The sequence below is a fragment of the Bos taurus genome, chromosome 4 (genome assembly GCF_002263795.3).
Source record: "Bos taurus isolate L1 Dominette 01449 registration number 42190680 breed Hereford chromosome 4, ARS-UCD2.0, whole genome shotgun sequence".
Lineage (NCBI taxonomy): Eukaryota > Metazoa > Chordata > Mammalia > Artiodactyla > Bovidae > Bos > Bos taurus.
In genome coordinates this window covers 88051065-88071530 of record NC_037331.1, presented here as the reverse complement: position 1 = coordinate 88071530, position 20466 = coordinate 88051065, and the positions used below count along the sequence as shown (strand labels likewise).

General features: G+C 40.1%; 1 protein-coding gene across 2 annotated transcripts in view; it reads left to right on the top strand.

Annotated features, from left to right (window-relative positions):
- Window positions 1-1483: 1483 nt before the first annotated feature.
- WASL (WASP like actin nucleation promoting factor) overlaps window positions 1484-20466 on the top strand; it is an 81679-nt gene continuing 62696 nt past the window's right edge. The window contains exon 1 of one of the 2 annotated variants that reach the window (XM_010804401.3): window positions 1484-1959. In XM_010804401.3, the coding sequence (XP_010802703.1) occupies window positions 1843-1959 (117 nt within the window). In that variant the 5' untranslated portion in view covers window positions 1484-1842. 2 annotated transcript variants of the gene reach the window in all.

Genomic DNA, 20466 nt, shown 5'->3' with positions numbered 1-20466 from the left:
ACTTTTGATACGAGACAAACTGATTCAGCTTCTAAGTTTGTTAGTTAAGTTCAACGGCAACTCCTTGTTTATATTTCTGAATTTCCAAACCTAATTATTTTACGAAAAGTCTGCCTGCTTTCTCGAAATCACTTTTTTCCCTAACACTGTAAACCAAGGTAACTTTGACATATCCATATTTTATGTGAGGACTCATAGAACTATGATTACATTTTCCTTTTAGATTTATTTCCATTCAGTTAATTTCATTAAGGCAGCCTTCATTTTAATTTTCTAATAATATTTTTAAAGAGTATTTATAATGGCTTAACAATCTGTTTAGTACACCCAAGATTTGTATTGGGAGCTTTCAGAAATATTAAAATCAAATAGTTTTATCAACTTTCATTTGTCAAAGGATAGATGTCTTGAGTTTAACATACGCTGTTTAATAATAAGCAAACATGATGGTAAGTAACGATTATGCAATAAATGCTAATTTGTTTAAAGTGGAGATGCTTATTCTATAATTCAGAACAGTGTTTATTTATCATCTCCATATTACCAAACTTCGTTTTAAGACAGCTGTCTAGTGTTTAACCTACTGAACAAAGGGAGTTACCCTAGGTAGTTTCCAATATTGAATATAAATTTTTAAAAGATTCCTGGGATTTACTTCTAAGGATTTAGATGTATTTTTCTGAGTGACATCTCTAAATGGGTACATTCACTTTGGATAAAGAGAAAACAAGGCCTTTGGTGTTTGAGAGAAAGAACAACATGAGGAGGGAAAAAAGAAGTATTTTTCAATTCGTAAAACATCAGGGGAAGTGTGTGGAGGACCCATAGAGAAACGAACCTGAACTGCAACGTTACAAATACATTTATCCTTTTGAGAAATAGCAGCGGGCAGTAGAAACCTTTTCTAAGTGCCTTTGCTTTTTAGGAACGTCCATCAACAAGGTCTCTTCCACAATCCTGGCAGAGGCCTATTCATCCATTTCCACTGTTGAAGTTGGGACAAAGTCTGAGAAACCGCAGGCACCTGCGGCTCTGAGCGACCTGGCGAGGAACACAGGGAAGGGCGTCCCTTCTCCCATTTTCCGTCTGCAACTTCCAGAACTTTCTGACAGGAGCTCGAAAATCTGGCAGTCGCGCCTCAGAAAAAAGCTATTTCGGGGACGGAGACCTGGGTCTGCACTGATGCTCCGCAAAGGTGTGCGTCTCAGAAGAAGGGATGACACCTCGGTGGCGGAGACGAGCCACCTCCTCTCTTCAAACCTCTGTAGAAGAAGACTATCCGAGGAACGAGTTCGGACGCCAAAGGCTGCGACGGACCCACGGCCCCGCGTCAGACCGCAGGGCGCTCGTAGCCCGCGCCTCAGCCGGAAGTGGGCGTGGCCTCGGGCCGGGTAGGCGAAGCCAGGCGCGGCGTGGGGAGGTGGGGTTCCTCCCGGGGCCGGCCCGCAGCCGCGCGTTTCCGGCGCGCTCCCCCGCGTCTCGCGTCCTGTGGTCTCGCCCGTACCCCGCTGCCATGTTGGATTGTGAGGCCGTTGCCGCCGCCGCCGCCACTGCCGCCGAAGGAAGGTTGGGGGAGGAGTTGGGAGTTTAGCGCAGTCGCCGGAGTGCGAGGACAACGACCATCCGGCCAGAGCCTACCCCGGCGGGAACGGGGAGCTTCCCTTTCTCACAGCGGCCCGCCGTCGGCTCCTCCTTCCGTGGCCTCCTCCCTGCGCCGGAGGAGCTGCGAGATGCTACGCCTCTGATTCCCCTCCTCCCGCCCCTGTCACCCAGAAGGGGAACGAGCGCTCGCCCACTCGCCGGAGGAGACGGCCCTGGCCTCCCTACCCCGCCGGCGAAACCATGAGCTCCGGCCAGCAGCAGCCGCCGCCGCCGCGGAGGGTCACCAACGTGGGGTCCCTGCTGCTCACCCCGCAGGAGAACGAGTCCCTCTTCACCTTCCTCGGCAAGAAATGTGTGGTCAGTGGCTGAGACCCGCATCGCCGCCCCCGACCTTAGCCTCCGGGGCTCGGGAGGGAGCGCCGGGAAGTGGGAGCGGGGAAGGAGGCGGGAGCGGCGCGGGGAGGGTCGGACTGCCGGCCAGGCCTCTCTCTGACCCGGCTCCCTGGGTGCGGGCAGTGCGGGCCGGAGGCCGCCTCTAGGACCTGCCCGGGGAGCAGGGAAGTGTCAGGTCCTCAGCCTGTCCTGGAGCCCTGCTCGCTTGGTCCCGGTTCCGTGCCTCTGCTGCTTGTTCAGACTTTGCTGTCAGGCCTCGCGGGGATCTTTTTACAGGAGCTGCTTGGTCGTAGTGACTGGGCTCCTGGACTGTCTCTCGCTTCTCCTCCGACCCCGATGTGGGGGTACTTTCCTTCACAATGCCAACGGTTTCAGGAGTGGGTGGGTCGGGGACCGAAACCTAGATATGAATGAATCGGGCCGTAAGGTCTTTTATTCTCCCTTGAGGATCTCAGGAAAGAATGAAGTCGAGTGCATCGGTTTAGAACCGAGGGCATGTAGTGCTACTGCTCCCCACTGCAGAGAAACGAGGTTTATTTCTCCAGCAGTCTCGCTCAGGCCTGGTTTCTCTCTCCTCTCCACTGTTTTTGTTGTTGTTTGTTTGCATTGATGGGAGATGCTGCTCTCCCAGAACCAAGCTCAGGGGAACCGCGATCTCCAGTAGTTCTTGGCCTTTTGGGATCTGAGAATGGGTCTTAGGTCGGTGCTGTGCGGCCTGTTCCAACTCCAGATGGCCGGTTGGAGCCAGCAGCTCTGCTGTGGGAAGGGGAATGTGTTGTTGACGGAAGCATTCATTACATTGGCTGCTGGCGCTTCTGGGGGTGGGGAGGTTGTGCTCTGTGGGGTAGGCCTTGTCAGCCTGCATCTTATTGGGGTGGCTGAGTTGAGCTGTGGTTGAGACTGTTGAAACGCTTTTCGGGTCCCTTTCTCCCCACTTTACTGGTTAACACCTCAGAGTCTGTGCCACTGGCACCCCGGAACCACCGAGGGAAATGTCAACAGAGCTGTACCTTTTACAGTTTTCCTTCCTAATGTTAAATGTGTCACCCAGACTGCACCTGCTTGTTTAAGAAGTTAGGATTAGACAAGTTCTGGGAAGTTACTAGATTAATTGTTAACTTTCTAGGAGTTTACCCTTTGTATCCTGTTCCACCTGGTAGGAGATTGAATCATTACTTTTTTGCAGATGTGTTTCATACTTCAGAAGTTAGACCTGATTAGAATAAAGTGAGGGAGGTGGCTTAAAATCAGGATTTGGGAAAACAGCTGTGAAGACAGTCAAGCCCCCTCTTCACTCTCCCCACACACTTTTTAAACAAACAAAATAACTGAGCCGGTGAGCCCTCTGTCTCACAGCAATTTAGTAATGTAGCCAAAACTAGAAAAGCAGGACTCCTGATGCCTGTTGTGTTGTACTTTCCACTACATCATGTTGTTTTAGAAGTTTTTTTCTTGTTATCTATTTAAAAGTGGTGTTAAAGGAATAATCACTTTTATTTTTCCACTGGAAGCTGATACAATTAAAGTGTAAGATTCTTAAAGCAGCCCTAATTTGTGCATATTTTCAACTTAGGAAAATCTCCAGCAATTTGAAGGTGACATTATCTGCAAATGAAAAGTTTTTTAAAAAAATTTTCTGGTATACTACTTATGTTATATAATCTGTCTCAGAAAAGGAAGTAGTTGTACTATGTGTTACATACCAGACACATTAGGCAGGGAGGGACATTACATTTATACACAAGCATACTGACTAATTGCTCTGCATTTCCTATAATGTTCACTGGTGTCAAAGAAATGACAGACGTGTAAGAATACAGTGATAGATAAAGAATGGATTTCTGTCATTTAGAACCACACTGTTGGAGTTACCTGCTCTTGTTGAATGAAATGGCTGCAAAGATTAATATTTGAAGTCTCCCATTATTAGACAGTAAAGAATGAGATCTTAATTTCTGAAATAGTCCCCCCCCACCCCCACCCCCGCTTTGCTGACCTTGCAGTATTTTGTACATTACTGAAATATTTTGTCTCATTAAAAAAAAAAAAAAATCACGCAGTGAGATATACAGGTCAGACCAAATTTGTTAAGCAAGAAGTGCAATCAGAGCTCTAAGAATTTTCAAGAAAATGAAGCTGTAGTAGTTACAGTCCTAGCTCTCACGAGTTTCATTCCTTCTTTCACTCAGCAAATTAGTATTGAGTAGCTAATTGTTGAGGTCAAAATCAGAGTTGATGTGTCCCCTCAGGGAGCTTACTGAATCTAGATAAAGAAACTAATGTGTAAACTGCTAAGTACATCAGTACTTCACAGTGACTGGTAAGACACTGCATGTTACAATGGAAAATATCCTGGGTTTGTAATCAGCAGTCCGGGGTTTAAATTCATAGTGTCAATTTGGATAAGTTTCTTAAGCCCCCTGTCCTAGAATTGGTTTTCTCATTTCTAGAATAGGGATACATCTCATTGGGTGGTTGTGTGTATCAGAAGGACTGTCCATAAATGTGTGGATGTTGTTATTTTTATAAAGGTTTAGGTGATCACAAGAGAGGATGAGTAAAAGCATTTTAGAATGGTCAGTACTTGAATATTTAAGTCTAGAAAGTATAGTCGTCATTGAATGCTCAAGTCCCTGTCAGTCAGTCCTTCATATCTAGAAATTCAGAGGGTCAGCTGTTCCTCCCAAGTTGTGAGAAGTATGAAACAGCTTGGGAAAGTCAGGGGACCTACAGATAATATGTTATGGAGCAAGAGGGGTTCTCAGGTTTACATGTGTGTTGGAATCATTGGGAGATTATTACAAATGTGTATGGCTAGGTCAGATTCCTAGATAATATTCAGATTCGTTGGTCTGAGGTGGAACTTTGGCATTTCTGTTTTTAGCAAGCTTAATAGAGACTAAGTTACATCACAGTTTGAGAATCATTGCTGAAATTCACAGTTTTCTAATAGGGTGATCCTGAAGCATGTTGGAAATGTTAATAGGTTTTCCCTCCATTTTTGGCCCATATTCTGTGATTTATTAAAGTTGAGCTCTTTCAGGATGCCATTTCTCTATCCCCTTAAAATAACAATGCATATTTCATAGATGTGGATGTAAGAGAGATGTAGTTGAGGAAGTATTGCACTGATTAGTGGTATACCACAAGATCAGATTGACTTTTAAAGTTTGAGGAGGAAGGTGGAGTCACTATAGAAGGATTGGAGGCAAAGGAGGTCAGATACATGTTTACAATAAGCTCCATGAAATATGATGAGGGTATGAATTAAACCAGTGCTGGTGGGATCAAGGACAAAAAGACTCCAATAGAATTTCATCCCCCTTAGAGGGCATGAGAGAAGGAAACTGGGGAAGAGGCACGTATAAAACAATTGGCAGAAAAAGTGTGTAGAAACATGCATGTGTCACTATGTGTAAATATGCCTAGATGTTAGTGAAACTCTAAGTTGGTGATTGTTTTCATGGAGGATGTGAATCTTCAGTAAATCTATAGTTTTACCACAGTTTTTACAAATAGATTTTGAGAAAGCTGAGGTTTCATTTAAAGCCATATGTAAATATATAAATATATGTTAATATACTTTTACATAAAGTTAATAGTTCTAGTGCAGTTCATAGCTGTTAGTATTTTCTTAGAACAATTAAGGGTTAAACACAAGATCATTAAATCTTGTTTTGTTCTTTTGCCTTTTATGTCATGTGATTAATTATTTTCTATAAAGAGTATAGCCCTCTTGCCAAGAAGAGGTAAACATGTATATATGTTCCTTATTCAAGGATAATATTAAGAATTGGGGAAAAAACAAAATCTATACTATCTCTCAGCAATCATCTCCCATTTGGATTGGGGTTAGAAATATTATTGACTGCTACCATTCCCTGCATATTCACTTGGTTTGTTTTTTAGTGATATTTAAGAAGACATTTTAATTAACTAATTTTAATGTTTATTTATTTATTTTTAGTTCCTTAGCACTTGTTTTAACTTGCTTATTATTGTCTTTTAATTTTTGTGTATTTTTTTTCTCACCCTGTGTGTAATTCTGTGAGATTAGACTTTACGTCTACAGTCTTATATAATTTTGATAATAACCAGCATATAGATCACTGCATACTTCTTGATTGCAAAATTAAAATAGTTAGCTTGTATACTCCTTAGTTCATTCAGCTTTTCTCATTGCTTGATCAGGTTGTTAAAACCTTCAGTTTCTAATGCGCATGGTATCTGGACTTTGTTCTTCATTTATTAGGAGAATAAAGCGGTTTAATTCTTCTGCTTAACTAATATGGTTGGTAGCAGTAGCTGTCCAACAGTTAACTTTGTTTCTGTTCTAAATTCTTACATAGGTTTAGAGGGAGAGGTGCCTAGAGAGATCATTGTCTTGATGAAGGCCTAAATTGAGGCAGTCCCGGAGGGAAGTTAGTTTTGGGAATATGTTTCACCTTGAGTTTTATGTTAGGAGGGAAAAGGTTAAAATTCATGGGATTTGGATTTGGAAGAGACAAAGACAGGAAGACAACCTAAGCTAGTGAAGAGGAAAAAAGGTACATACAAAAGTGAATTTCATACAGGATAGGCTGTAAGCACAGGAAATTTAGAAGAATCCAGCAGATCAGGGTTTGTCTATCCTGTTTCTTATTATTCTTAGGTCTGTAGTATAGGCAGACTTCTTCACAAGTATAAGCCTTAGTGTCTATATTTGTAAAATGAACTTAGCCAACAATTTCAGAGAATAGTACAGTGATGTGTGTAAAGCAGTTAGAATGCCTGCTGCTTATAAAGTGTTTTGGGAGTTTAGAGAAGCATGTGAAAGAATGTTGTCATTAATACTGTTGACTGCTTGGTTTAGATTTCTTGTTACTGGCAGGGAGGTTTTAAAGTAAAATCTTTAACTGTATATTACATTTGTTTTGATTTAGGTAAGTTAATTCTAACATTTTGGCTGAAAGTCAATACATTATAGAGTATGTAAATAAGAGTTAAGCAGCAGCTGGAACAAATCTATTTGAGGAATTTCTGGGTAACCTTAGCCCTTCTGGTTGCTGACCGGAAAGGGAAGAGGGGATACTTGTATAAGAGGAGTTCCTGGGTTTTTGTCCATGCTCTGCCACTGATTAATTATGAATGTGAACAAAAATCTCCACCTTCCTAACTTTCCTGACCACTTTCCTGATCTGAAACTGAGTGGTTGGACAGAACACACCACAGTCTTTCCACCTTTAATGTTCTACCACTCTAAATATTCTAGTTGCCAGGGACTCTAGCAGAGAAAGATCAGCTCTTCTGTTAACCTTGGCATATTTCTGTTTTGCACAGTGGAGACAAAGATAATATATATCTAAGTGCAAGATTGATTATCTAAGTGCAAGGTAGATCATCTAAAACCATTTCATTGCAGATTCCCATTTCTAACTCACTTTTTCTTTAGCATCACAATTTAATAGGCATCTTACCTCAGAAAGACCAGGGTTAACAGAATTAAACAGCATTAGTAATGGAATAATCAGCTCTTAACTTTGAATTATTATTATTATTATTTATTTTTATTACAAGGCATTTTTATATTACTATAAGTATGCCTTTTAATTAAGATGGAGTTACCAAGTCCAATATTTCGTTCACCAATTCCATCTAGAACCTTATTTCTTACGTGACACTGTATTAGTGATATGATAGTTTGATATTACCCTTTATTGCTTATTATATAAGGTTAAAAATAATTTGCTTTTTCTTTCAGTTTTTAGTTTTTAAGTGTTAAACTCAATAGTTATAGTGAACCGACTTCGTTATTTTAGGGAGACTAAGACTTGAGGTTTATAAGAGCAGGTAAGAGTTCAGTTTCGTTGTAAATATTCTGAGAGTCATAGCTTTGATCTAACAGTTTAGAACTCAGCATTATTAATATCACTGTAAAGATTCTGGAAACAAAACAAGTTCATACAGTCTTGTCCAGACTAATATATATTGCTAACATAAATAAAATTCTTACTGCCATGTGACTGAATGATCTGCTATTTTTTAAGTGTTAAATGTTGTTTACTAATTAGAAAATGTTTGGAATATTTGACTGTATTCATAAACGTAGTGTAACAAAAATGTATTGTTTTTATTTATTGTATCTACATCAGTATTCTTGGAAGTAAAGAGGATTACATCATTATAGTGTTAATATAAGAGAGTAAAATTATTAGAAAACACCAGTTTCACTTTACGATGTGTTATAAAGGAATTTATGAATTTTTTTTTTTAAGAGACCAAATAACTGGTGTAATGTGGAGGAGGTGGATCTAAGAAAGTTCTCTTTAGAAAATAGAATCCAATGAAAGGTTTGGAGTAACTTCATATTTCAGTTGGTATGACTGTCTGTTATAATAGTTTAATTGTTTTCAGTGTCCTTGGCTCCTCAGTTTGTCTGCCATGGTGATTTTGCTTTTTAACTTATTTTTTACTTGACCTGAAGATTGCTATAGAAGTCTATCTCTGTAAAAGGAGTACTCATTAAAGACCAGGTAAATTGAAACAAAGAGAAATACAGAAGACATCTGGGAAAGTAAAATGCCTTAAAAAAATTATCATCAAACAAATACACGGTAACTTTAGGACAATGAAGTGTTTTAAAGTTAAAACTTTTGTGTTAAACTTGGAGAAGCTAAAAGTATCTAGTATTTTTAAGTGTTAAAATAGAAGTGAAGTTGTTTGTCATTTGTTTGGTTCCAAAATAAATTTAAGTGAAATTCTCTCTCCAAACTGAAATACCTAAGAAATTTCATAGTAGTAAAGGAGCTGATTGATTTGTATGCAGTTCATGAAGCTAATCAAATGATTTCCTCTATTTTTATTAATAAAATATCATCGTGATCAAGAATCAAGGACTTGCCTCAGTATCTTGGAATACATGAAAAGGGCAAGGAAGATGTAGTCTTTACCTCTTAGTTCTTTACTAAGTAGGCAGGGAAGACAAAAATTATGCACATCAAGATAGTTTTGCAAGCCAGTGTAAAGTTTTGAATATTAGAAGAAGTAGGTATATCACTGTGAGTTTTAATACATCTTTATGGGGCTTGAGCATGATGTCTTGAATGGCCTGTAGAATTTATGTCAGAACAAGAAGCCATTCAGTTCAAGTGCAGGGAAATGTGTGAGCATCTGTGGAGTAGAAAATTTGCAGGAAGTATTTGAAAATACTGAATAGACTGGCTTGGCTAGAATTAAGAATGGTATTTGCTTGAGGAGATACTGAATGATAAGTTTGAAGGATAAATTGCAGCCAGATTTTAGAGAAGACCTTGAGTGTCAGACCTAGGGATTGAGCTTTAGTCCCTAAGTAGGGAGAAGTCATGCTCCCTAGGTGGCACAGTCCTAACGAATCTGCCTGCCAGTGTAGGAGACAGAAGAGATGCGGGGTTGATCCTTGGGTCAGGAAGGTCCCCTGGAGTAGGAAATGGCAACCTGCTCCAGTATTCTTACCTGGGAAGTTCCATGGACAGAGGAGTCTGGAGGACTACAGTCCATGGGGCCACAAAGAGTCGGACACGACTGAGCGACCAAACGCATAACTGGACATATAAAGGGAGAAGTCACAAAGATTTTGACTCAACGTCAAGATAGGAAGTATCTAGAAATGGGGAAAACTGGAAATTCTTATTCATAAGAATAATTGAGTAACACTTTGTGGTTGTGGTTTAGTCGCTAAGTCTTGTCTGACTCTTGCGATCCCATGGACCGTAGCCTGCCAGGCTCCTGTATCCATGGATCTCACAGGAAAGAATAGTGGAGTGAGTTGCCATTTCCTTCTCCAGGGGATCTTCCCAACCCAGGCATCAAACCCATGTCTCTTACATTGCAGGTGTATTCTTTACGGCTTAGCCACCAGGGAAATTCTTGAGCTTTAACGTTTACTAAATATTTTCTTATTCATTATCTTAGCAGACCAGACCTGGCCTGGCTAAGGAACCTGAATTGTAGTGACGTCTAGAACAGAAAAAGAATGAGTAAATACTTGGCCTTAGTTCTCATGGCAGATACCACCTATCACTCACAGTGATTTTTCCTACTTTGTCACGATGGGGTTTCTGATTCACTCAGTGTATTCCTACATGCAGCCACTGTCAGTCAGTCCAGGATCACTGTCCATAAAATCTAGTTCCATTCCAAACAAACAACAACAAAAAAATCTAGTTCTATTCCAAAGCTATATTCTTGAAGTATAGTGAAGAAAATAATGGCAATATTTGGTTGACTCTGAATTCAAGATGACAGCAGAACCTCCTTGTGGAAATGGCTCCATAGTAGAAATTAGAAAAGATTAGAGCTGTTGGAATCCTTTGTGTAATGCTTATTATCGAGGCCTTAGGAGTGGAAGTAGATCTGTGAAGGTATCAATGCCTGTGAAGATAAAGAGGTAGGCAGTCTAGCCCATATTTGACTTGACCAGCATTTGACAAGGATAAATTTCAGTAAGGAGTTTAAAGGGAAGAAAGATGCTTTCTTTATAAATTACCAGAAAATGGTATTCTGCAGGTTAACTTTTTCACTTATATTTTGTATCTTTCAGATATTGCCATGTTCATTTATATTGGTTGCATCCTTTTTATTACTGCATCCTATATTTTATGTATTCCTTATAACTTACTAACCTCTGTAACAGTGTTCTAGGGCTAGTGTAACAGGATACTGCAAACTGTGTGGCTTAAAAAACAAATTTAATCTCTTACATATTTAGAGGCTAGAAGTCCAAAATCAAGGTGTTGGCAGGATTGGTTCCTTTTGGCAGCCCTGAGAGAGGATCTGTCCCATACATCTCCTAGCTTCTGGCATCTGCTGACCATTGTTTATATTCTTTGGCTTATACTTTCATGACTCCAGTCTCTACCTGTGTAATCATGACAGGATTCTCTTTTTGTTCTCTACTTGTCTGTTTCTCTGTCTTTTTGTGTAAGGAAACCAGTTATTGGACTAGTGTCAGCCCTAACTCATCTTAATTCGATTACATCTGCAAAGAATCTCTTGATATATGGTCATGTTCACAGATAAACAGGGGTTAGGGATAGTACCCGAGAAGGCAATGGCACCTCACTCCAGTACTCTTGCCTGGAAAATCTCATGGACGGAGGAGCCTGGTGGGCTGCAGTCCATGGGGTCACTGAGGGTCGGACACGACTGAGCGACTTCACTTTCACTTTTCACTTTCATGCATTGGAGAAGGAAATGGCAACCCACTCCAGTGTTCTTGCCTGGAGAATCCCAGGGACGGGGGAGCCTGGTGGGCTGCCGTCTGTGGGGTCGCACAGAGTTGGACACGACTGAAGCAACTTAGCAGCAGTAGCAGCAGCAGGGATAGTACATCAGTGTATTTTTTTAGGGAGACACACAGTTCAACTCAAAACCATGGATATTTTTACTTTCTATGTTTTTGCCTTTGAAACAGTGTTGTAATGAACATTCAAATATTATTTCTGTGTATCCTTTCTAGGTATCTCTATAGAGTAAACTCTAAGAAATGAAGTCAGAGAGCATGAGCATTAAAAAATAGTAATGGATACTGCTTAATTGTCTTCCAAAACAGTTATTGTGAAACTGTCTAGTTGCATGAACATTAGAGTTTAAAATCTTTTTTGCATTTGACCATTTCACTGGTGAAAAAAAATCTCATTGTAGTTTCTGAAGAAGTTATCTTTTTGAGTCTGTTGGTCATTTATATTTCTTCTGTAATTACCTGTTATTGTCTATAGACCGTTTTTCTATTGAATTATTTGCTTTTTTTTAGTGACCTGAAAACTATTTAGGAATAGTAATTTTATACTAAAATATTTTTCAGCAGTCATCATTTTATTTTTTGACAGAAATATTTTTGGTCATTGCATAGGTTTTTAATATTGTGTAGTTAAATGCGATAGTCTTTCAAGTGTATCAAGTTTTTATTTAATACTGTCTTAGTTCAGAATTGCGAGAGTATTTACTCACATTGTCCTAGTACATCTGTTGTTTTATTTTATGCCTATTATCTTTGATCTTTCTGGAAGTGACTTTGGAAAACAAGAGTCATAGTATTACATTTTTATAATACAAATGGCCATGACACTACTTATTGAGCAGTTCATTTTTCCATACCTATTTGAAATGCTACCCCAGTAATTTACCACATTATCAGATGTACTTAGCTCCATTTCTACATTCTTTTTTTTTTTTTAATTTTTTTGTCAGTGTATAGAATTTTTAGTTAGTATAGCTTTATAACGATGATACAGTTTGATTAGTTTTAAGTCCCTCATTGGGCTTCACTGGTGACTCAGACGGTAAAGAATCCGCCTGTATTGTGGGAAACCAGGGTTCGATCCCTGGATTGGAAGATCCCCTGGAGAAGGGCATGGCAACCCACTCCAGTATTCTTGCCTGAAGAATCTCTATGGACAGAGGAGCCTGGCGGGCTACAGTCCATGGATCACTCAAAGAGTTAGACAAGACTGAGCGACTAAGCACAGCATACAAGTCCCTCATTACTCTCCTTGTCAATATTTTCTAGCTGTTTTTATGTGCCTATGTTGTTGTTCAGTCACTAAGTCATTTCTGATTCTTTGCAGCCCCATGAACTGCAACACAACAAGCTTCCCTGTCCTTTACTATCTCCCTGAGTTTGCTCAGATTCATATCCCTTGAGTCAGTGATGCTATCTTAACAATCTCATTCTCTGCCATCCTCTACTCTTCCTGCACTCTATCTTCCCAGGCATCAGGGTCTTTTCCAGTGAGTCAGGTCTTTGCATCAGGTGGCCAATGTATTGGAGCTTCAGCTTCAGCATCAGTCCTTCCAATGAATATTCAGGACTGATTTCCTTTAGGATTGACTGGTTTGATCTCCTGCAGTCCAAAGAACTCTCAAGAGTCTTCTCCAGCACCACAGTTTGAAAGCATCTATGCTTTGGCATTCAGCCTTCTTTATTGTCCAACTCTCACATCTGTATGTGACTACTGGAAAAACTATAGCTTTGACTAGATGGGCCTTTGTTGGTAAAGTAATGTCTCTGCTTTTTATTATGGTGTTTAGGTTTGTGATAGCTTTCCTTCTGAGAAGCAAGCGTCTTAATTTCATAGTTACAGTTACCGTCTACAGTTTTTTTGGAGCCCAAGAAAATAAAATCTGTCACTGCTTCCACTTTTCTATTTGCCATGAAGTGATGGGACCGGATGCCATGATCTTAGATGTTTGAATGTTGAGTTTCCGGCCAGCCTTTTCACTTTCTTTTACCCTCATCAAGAAGCTCTTTAGTTCCTCTTTACTTTCTGCCATTAGAGTAGAATCATCTGCTGTCTGAGGTTGATATTTCTCCTGGCAATCTGGATTCCAGCTTGTTATTCATCCAGCATTTCCTATGATGTACTCTGCATAGAAGTTAAATAAGCAGGGTGACATATACAGCCTTGACATATACAGTTCAGTTGCTCAGTTGTGTCCGACTCTTTGCGACTCCATGAACCACAGCATGCCAGGCCTCCCTCTCCATCACCAACTTCTGGAGTTTACCCAAACTTATGTCCATTGAGTCGGTGATGCCATCTAACCATCTCATACTCTGTTGTCCCCTTCTCCTCCTGCCTTCAATTTTTCCAAACATCAGGGTCTTTTCAAATGAGTCAGCTCTTCGCATCAGTTCAGTTCAGTCGCTCAGTCCTGTCCAACTGTTTGCAATCCCATGAACCGCAGCACACCAGGCCTCCCTGTCCATCACCAACTCGAGGAGTCCACCCAAACCCATGTCCATTGAGTCGGTGATGCCATCCAACCATCTCATCCTCTGCTGTCCCCTTCTCCTCCTGCCCTCAATCTTTCCCAGCATCAGAGTCTTTTCAGATGAGTCAGCTCTTCGCATCAGGTGGCCAAAGTATTGGAGTTTCAGCTTCAACATCAGTCCTACCAATGAACACCCAGAACTGATCTCCTTTAGAATGGACTGGTTGGATCTCCTTGCCGTCCAATGGACTCTCAAGAGTCTTCTCCAGCACCACAGTTCAAAAGCATCAGTTCTTCGGCACTCAGCTTTCTTTATAGTCCAACTGTCACATCCATACATGACTATTGGAAAAACCATAGCCTTGACCAGACGACCTTTATTGACAAAGTAATGTCTCTGCTTTTTCATATGCTGTATAGGTTGGTCATTTGAAAAGACCCTGATGCTGGGAAAGATTGAGGGCAGGAGGAGAAGGGGACGACAGAGGATGAGATGATTGGATGGCATCACTGACTCAATGGACATGGGTTTGGGTGAACTCTGGGAGTTGGTGATCGACAGGGAGGCCTGGCGTGCTGCAGTTCATGGGGTTGCAAAGAGTCGGACATGACTGAGCAACTGAACTGAACTAGGTTGGTCATAACTTTCTTCCAGGAGTAAGCATCTTTTAATTTCATGGCTGCAATCACCATTAGCAGTGATTTTGGGGCCCCAAAAAATAAAGTCAGCCACTGTTTCCCCATCTATTTGCCATGAAGTGATGGGGCCGGATGCCATGATCTTTGTTTTCTGAATGTTGAACTTTAAGCCAACTTTTTCAGTCTCCTCTTTCACTTTCATCAAGAGGCTCTTTAGTTCTTCACTTTCTGCAATAAGGGTGGTGTCATCTGCATATCTGAGGTTATTGATATTTCTCCAGGCAATCTTGATTCCAGCTTGTGCTTCCTCCAGCCCAGCATTTCTCATGATGTACTCTGCATATAAGTTAAATAAGCAGGGTGACAATAAACAGCCTTGACGTACTCCTTTTCCTATTTGAAACCAGTCTCTTGTTCCATGTCCAGTTCGAACTGTTGCTTCCTGACCTACATACAGGTTTCTCAAGAGGCAGGTCAGGTGGTCTGGTATTCCCATCTCTTTCAGAATTTTCCACAGTTTATTATGATCCACACAGTCAAAGGCTTTGGCATAGTCAATAAAGCAGAAATAGATGTTTTTCTGGAACTCTCTTGCTTTTTCTATCATCCAGTGGATGTTGGCAATTTGATCTCTGTTTCCTCTGCCTCTTCTAAAACCAGCTTGAACGTCTGGAAGTTCACAGTTCACGTATTGCTGAAGCCTGGCTTGGAGAATTTTGAGCATTACTTTACTAGTGTGTGCGATAAGTGCAATTGTGCAGTAGTTTGAACATTCTTTGGCATCGCTTTTCTTTGGGATTGGAATGAAAACTGACCTTTTCCAGTCCTGTGGCCACTGCTGAGTTTTCCAAATGTGCTGACATATTGAGTGCAGCATTTTGACAGCATCATCTTTCAGGATTTGAAATAGCTCAACTGGAATTCCATCACCTCTACTAGCTTTGTTCTTAGTGATGCTTCCCTAAGGCCCACTTGATTTCACATTCCAGGATGCCTGGCTCTAGGTGAGTGATCACACCATCGTGATTATCTGGATCGTGAAGATCTTTTTTGTATAGTTCTGTGTATTCTTGCCACCTCTTCTTTTTTTTTTTTTAATTTTATTTTATTTTTAAACTTTACATAATTGTATTAGTTTTGCCAAATATCAAAATGAATCCACCACATGTATACATGTGTTCCCCATCCTGAACCCTCCTCCCTCCTCCCTCTCCATACCATCTCTCTGGGTCGTCCCAGTGCTCTAGCCCCAAGCATCCAGTATCGTGCATCGAACCTGGACTGGCATCTCGTTTCATACATGATATTTTACATGTTTCAATGCCATTCTCCCAAATCTTCCCACCCTCACCCTCTCCCACAGAGTCCATAAGACTGTTCTATACATCAGTGTCCCTTTTGCTGTCTCGTACACAGGGTTATTGTTACCATCTTTCTAAATTCCGTATATATGCGTTAGTATACTGTATTGGTGTTTTTCCTTCTGGCTTACTTCACTCTGTATAATAGGCTCCAGTTTCATCCACCTCATTAGAACTGATTCAAATGTATTCTTTTTAATGGCTGAGTAATACTCCATTGTGTATATGTACCACAGCTTTCTTATCCATTCATCTGCTGATGGACATCTAGGTTGCTTCCATGTCCTGGCTATTATAAACAGTGCTGCGATGAACATTGGGGTACACGTGTCTCTTTCCCTTCTCAGTGTGTATGCCCAGCAGTGGGATTGCTGGATCATAAGGCAGTTCTATTTCCAGTTTTTTAAGGAATCTCCACACTGTTCTCCATAGTGGCTGTACTAGTTTGCATTCCCACCAACAGTGTAAGAGGGTTCGCTTTTCTCCACACCCTCTCTAGCATTTATTATTTGCAGACTTTTGGATCGCAGCCATTCTGACTGGTGTGAAATGGTACCTCAGTGGTTTTGATTTGCATTTCTCTGATAGTAAGTGATGTTGAGCATCTTTTCATGTGTTTGTCACCTCTTCTTAATATATTCTCCTTCTGTTAGATCCATACCATTTCTATCCTTTATTGAGTCCATATTTGCATGAAATGTTCACTTAGTATCTATAATTTTCTTGAAGATAACTCTAGTCTTTCCCATTCTGTTGTTTTCCTCTGTTTCTTTGCATTGCTCGCTGAGGAAGGCTTTCTTATCTCTCCTTGATATTCTTTGGAACTCTGCATTCAAATGGGTATATCTTTCCTTTTCTCCTTTGCTTTTTGCTTCTCTTCTTTTCGTAGTTATTTGTAAGGCCTCCTCAGACAGCCATTTTGCTTTTTTGCATTTCTTTTGACATATACGGCCTTTCCTAATTTTGAACTAGTCAGTTGTTCCATATCTGATTCTAACTATTGCTTCTTGACCTGCGTGCAGGTTTCTTAGGAGGCAGGCAATCTGGTATTCCCATCTGTTTAAGAATTTTTCAGTTTTGTGATCCACACAGTTAAAGGCTTTAGCGTAGTCAATGAAGCAGAAGTAGATGTTTTTCTGGAATTCCCTTGACTTTTCTGTGAAGCAGTGAATGTTGGCAATTTGATCTCTGTCTGGTTCCTCTACGTTTTCTAAACCCAGCTTGTCCATCTGGAAGTTCTTGGTTCATATACTCCTGAAGCCTAGCTTGAAGGTTTTTCCCATACCCTTACTAGCATTCAAAGTGATTATGTGCGTGTACTTGGTACTTTTTTCACGACTTTACCTCCCACCCCATCTCCCATCAAAAAATATTTGCTTTAAAATAGCTTTGGATTTATCAATTAATATAGGAAAAATTGACTTAGTGAGGATTTCCATGGAAAGCAAGTCTTTTTTAAAAAAATGTCCTTATTTCCTTTCATAGTTATATAATTTTCATATTGTGTGTGTGGGCACGCTCAGTTGTGTCCGACTTTTTTTGACCACATGGACTGTAAGCCCACGAGGCTTCTCTGCCCATGGGGATTTTCCAGGCAAAAATACTGGAGTGGGTCACTATTTCCCCTCCAGGGGATCTGCCTGACCCAGGTCAAACCTGTGTTCCCTGTGGGCCCCTAAGTTGGCAGGCAGACTCTTTACCACTGAGCCACCTGGGAAGCCCCCACATCAAGTGTACTAGCCATCAAAATTTTTTTTTAATTTTAGGTACAAAAATGATCCCAATTATACTCATTGTTACACGCACACAGTTACTATATGGAATTAAAAGGTAAAATAGCCTTTTATACCTCTCATCTCCTAATATAATTAGTCTCCATAGAAAGCTCTTAAGGATTTGACATGTCTCTTTCCTTTCCGTTTTATTTGTAGGTATGTGTATGAATGCATATGTTTGCACTTTACCTGCAAAGAGTCTGTTATTATATGAGGTACATATAAATTTACTTCATGGCCCCCTTTTTTTTTTAACCATCTTTATTATAGAAACTTGTAAACATATGTAAATTATAAAATAGGATAATGGGTATCAACTCATGGCTAGTCTTGTTTGCTTTATATCTCCAGTCACTTTTCTCTTTCCTGTGTTATTTGAAAATAAATAGACATTATATGATTTTCTTTTTCTTAATTAAGTCTGGCTAGAGGTATGTTAATTTTATTGATTTTTCTTAAAACAGGTTTTAGTTTAACTGATTTCTACTGTTTTTCTTGTTTTTTATTGATTTCTGTTCTGATTTTTTTTTTTTTTTTTTTGCTTTCATTGAATTTAAATTGCTTTTCCTTTGTAAGGTGATAACTACTCAGGTTATTGATTTGAGACCTTTTTCTAACGTGGATATTTAGTACTGTATGTTATCTTGTAAACACTGCTTTACTGGCATCTCATATATTGGATCGGAGAAGGCAATGGCACCCCACTCCAGTACTCTTGCCTGGAAAATTCCATGGATGGAGGAGCCTAGTGGGCTGCAGTCCATGGGGTCGCTGAGGGTTGGACACGACTGAGCGACTTCACTTTCACTTTTCACTTTCATGCATTGGAGAAGGAAATGGCAACCCACTCCAGTGTTCTTGCCTGGAGAATCCCAGGGACGGGGGAGCCTGGTGGGCTGCCATCTCTGGGGTCGCACAGAGTCGGACATGACTGAAGTGACTTAGCAGTAGCATGTATTGGATATGTTGTATTTTCATTTAATTTAAATTACTTTCTAATTTTTCTTTTCATTTCTTTGACCCACACATTTTCTGTTGCTGTTTTCTAGAAGCATGCAATTTAGTGTTCAAGTTTTAGGGATTTTCCAGATTCTTCTGCTACTCATTTCTAACTTAATTCCATTATGTTAGAAAATATATGGATCCTTTTTATGTATAAGAATATGGTTTAAATTGATGTTCCACGTGCACTTGAAAATAACATGTATTTCACTGTTGTTAGGTGCTGTGCATGCATGCTAAGTTGCTTTAGTTGTGTCTTACTCTGCAACCCTATGGACTGTAGCCCACAAGGCTCCTCTCTCCATGGAATTCTCTAAGTAAGAATACTGGAGTGGGTTGCCATGCCCTCCCCCAGGGGATCTTCCCTGCCCAGGGATTGAACCTGTGTGTCTTAGCTTCTCCAGCATTGGCAGGCGGGTTCTTTACCACTAGCGCCATGGTGGAGTGTTCAGCAGATGTTAATTATATCAAGTTGATCAGTAGCATAGTTTACGTCTTTATCCTTACTGACTTTCTGTCTACTTGCTCTATCAATTTTGAGAGAAAGCTGTTAAGTTCTTCCATTATTGTTATGAATTTCTCCTTGCAGTTATATCAGTTTCTCTTCATTTGTTTTGAACCTGTTTATCATGAGCATAAACATTACAACAGTTATGTCCTGTTGAAGAATTGACCATCATCATGAAATGACCTCCATTTCTTCTGAAATCAACTGTTATTGGAGCTTTCTTTTAGTTGGTGTTATAATCTTTTTTGGCATTATTTTTAATATTCTCGTGTCTGTGTACTTAAAATAGGCTTCATATATGCGGCACATAGTTAGGTTTTCCTTTTGAAGGCCAATCTGGTAATATTTACTTTGGATGTTTAGACCATTTACATTTAAATCATTATTGATATGATTGGATTTAAACTCTACCATCTTACTGCTTGCTTTCTGTTTGTCTCACATCCTCTTTGTTCATTTTCTCTTTTTTTCTGCCTTTTTTTAGATTGAGTTAGTAGTTTTCTTTTAATCTCACTTTTTGGTTTATTGTAACTTTAGTTTTTGTAGTTGCTTTAGGGCTTACAGTGTTTAGGGCTTACGGTGTATGTCTTTAACTTACTGTGGTCTGTGTTCAAAGGATGTTTTATCACTTTTGAAAGAACTTTATATAATTGCACAGTTCCATTTCTTCCCTTCAGGATGTTGTGCTATATTTTGCCATACATTTTACCTTTCAATTCCATGATACATTGTTATTTTGCTCTAATGATTTAAATATTTTTAAAGGTGATTTGAAAGTAAGGGGGGGTGGGAGTCTTGGATTTACCCACTTATTATCATTTCTGTTGTCTTTAATTCCTTTGTGTAGATTCAGATTTCTTTCTGCTGTCAGTTTTCTTAAGTCCAAATATTTTTTCCCTCTTGCTCTCCGTCCCTCCCTCCCTGTCTCCCCTACTTTTTTTCCCCCCCTTGAACATCTCTTATTGTACAGCTGATAAATTCTTACAGCTTTGTGTTTCTGGAAAAAATCTGTATTTTTAAATTTAATTTTATTTACTACTATTTTTCTTCATCTATCTTTATTTATTTATTTAACTTTTGGTTGTGCTCTTTGTTTCTGTGCCCAGGCTTTCTGTAGTTGCAGAGAGCGGGGGCTACTCTGTAGTTGTGGTGGTCGGGATTCTCATTGCAGTGGCTTCTCTCGTTGCAGAGCACAGGCTCTAGGTTAATCGGCTTCAGTAGTCGCAGCTCACTGGCTCTAGAGTGTGTGGGCTTCAATAGTTCTGGTGCGTGGGTTTAGTTGCTCCATGCATGTGGAATCTTCCTAGACCAGGGATCAAACGCTTGCATTGGCAGCTGGGTTCCTATCCTTCATACCACCAGGGAAGTGAAAAACATTTAGTCTATATTTTGCCCTGAACTTGAAAGATGTTTTCTCTGGATACATAATTCTACATTGATAGGTTTTTTTAATTTC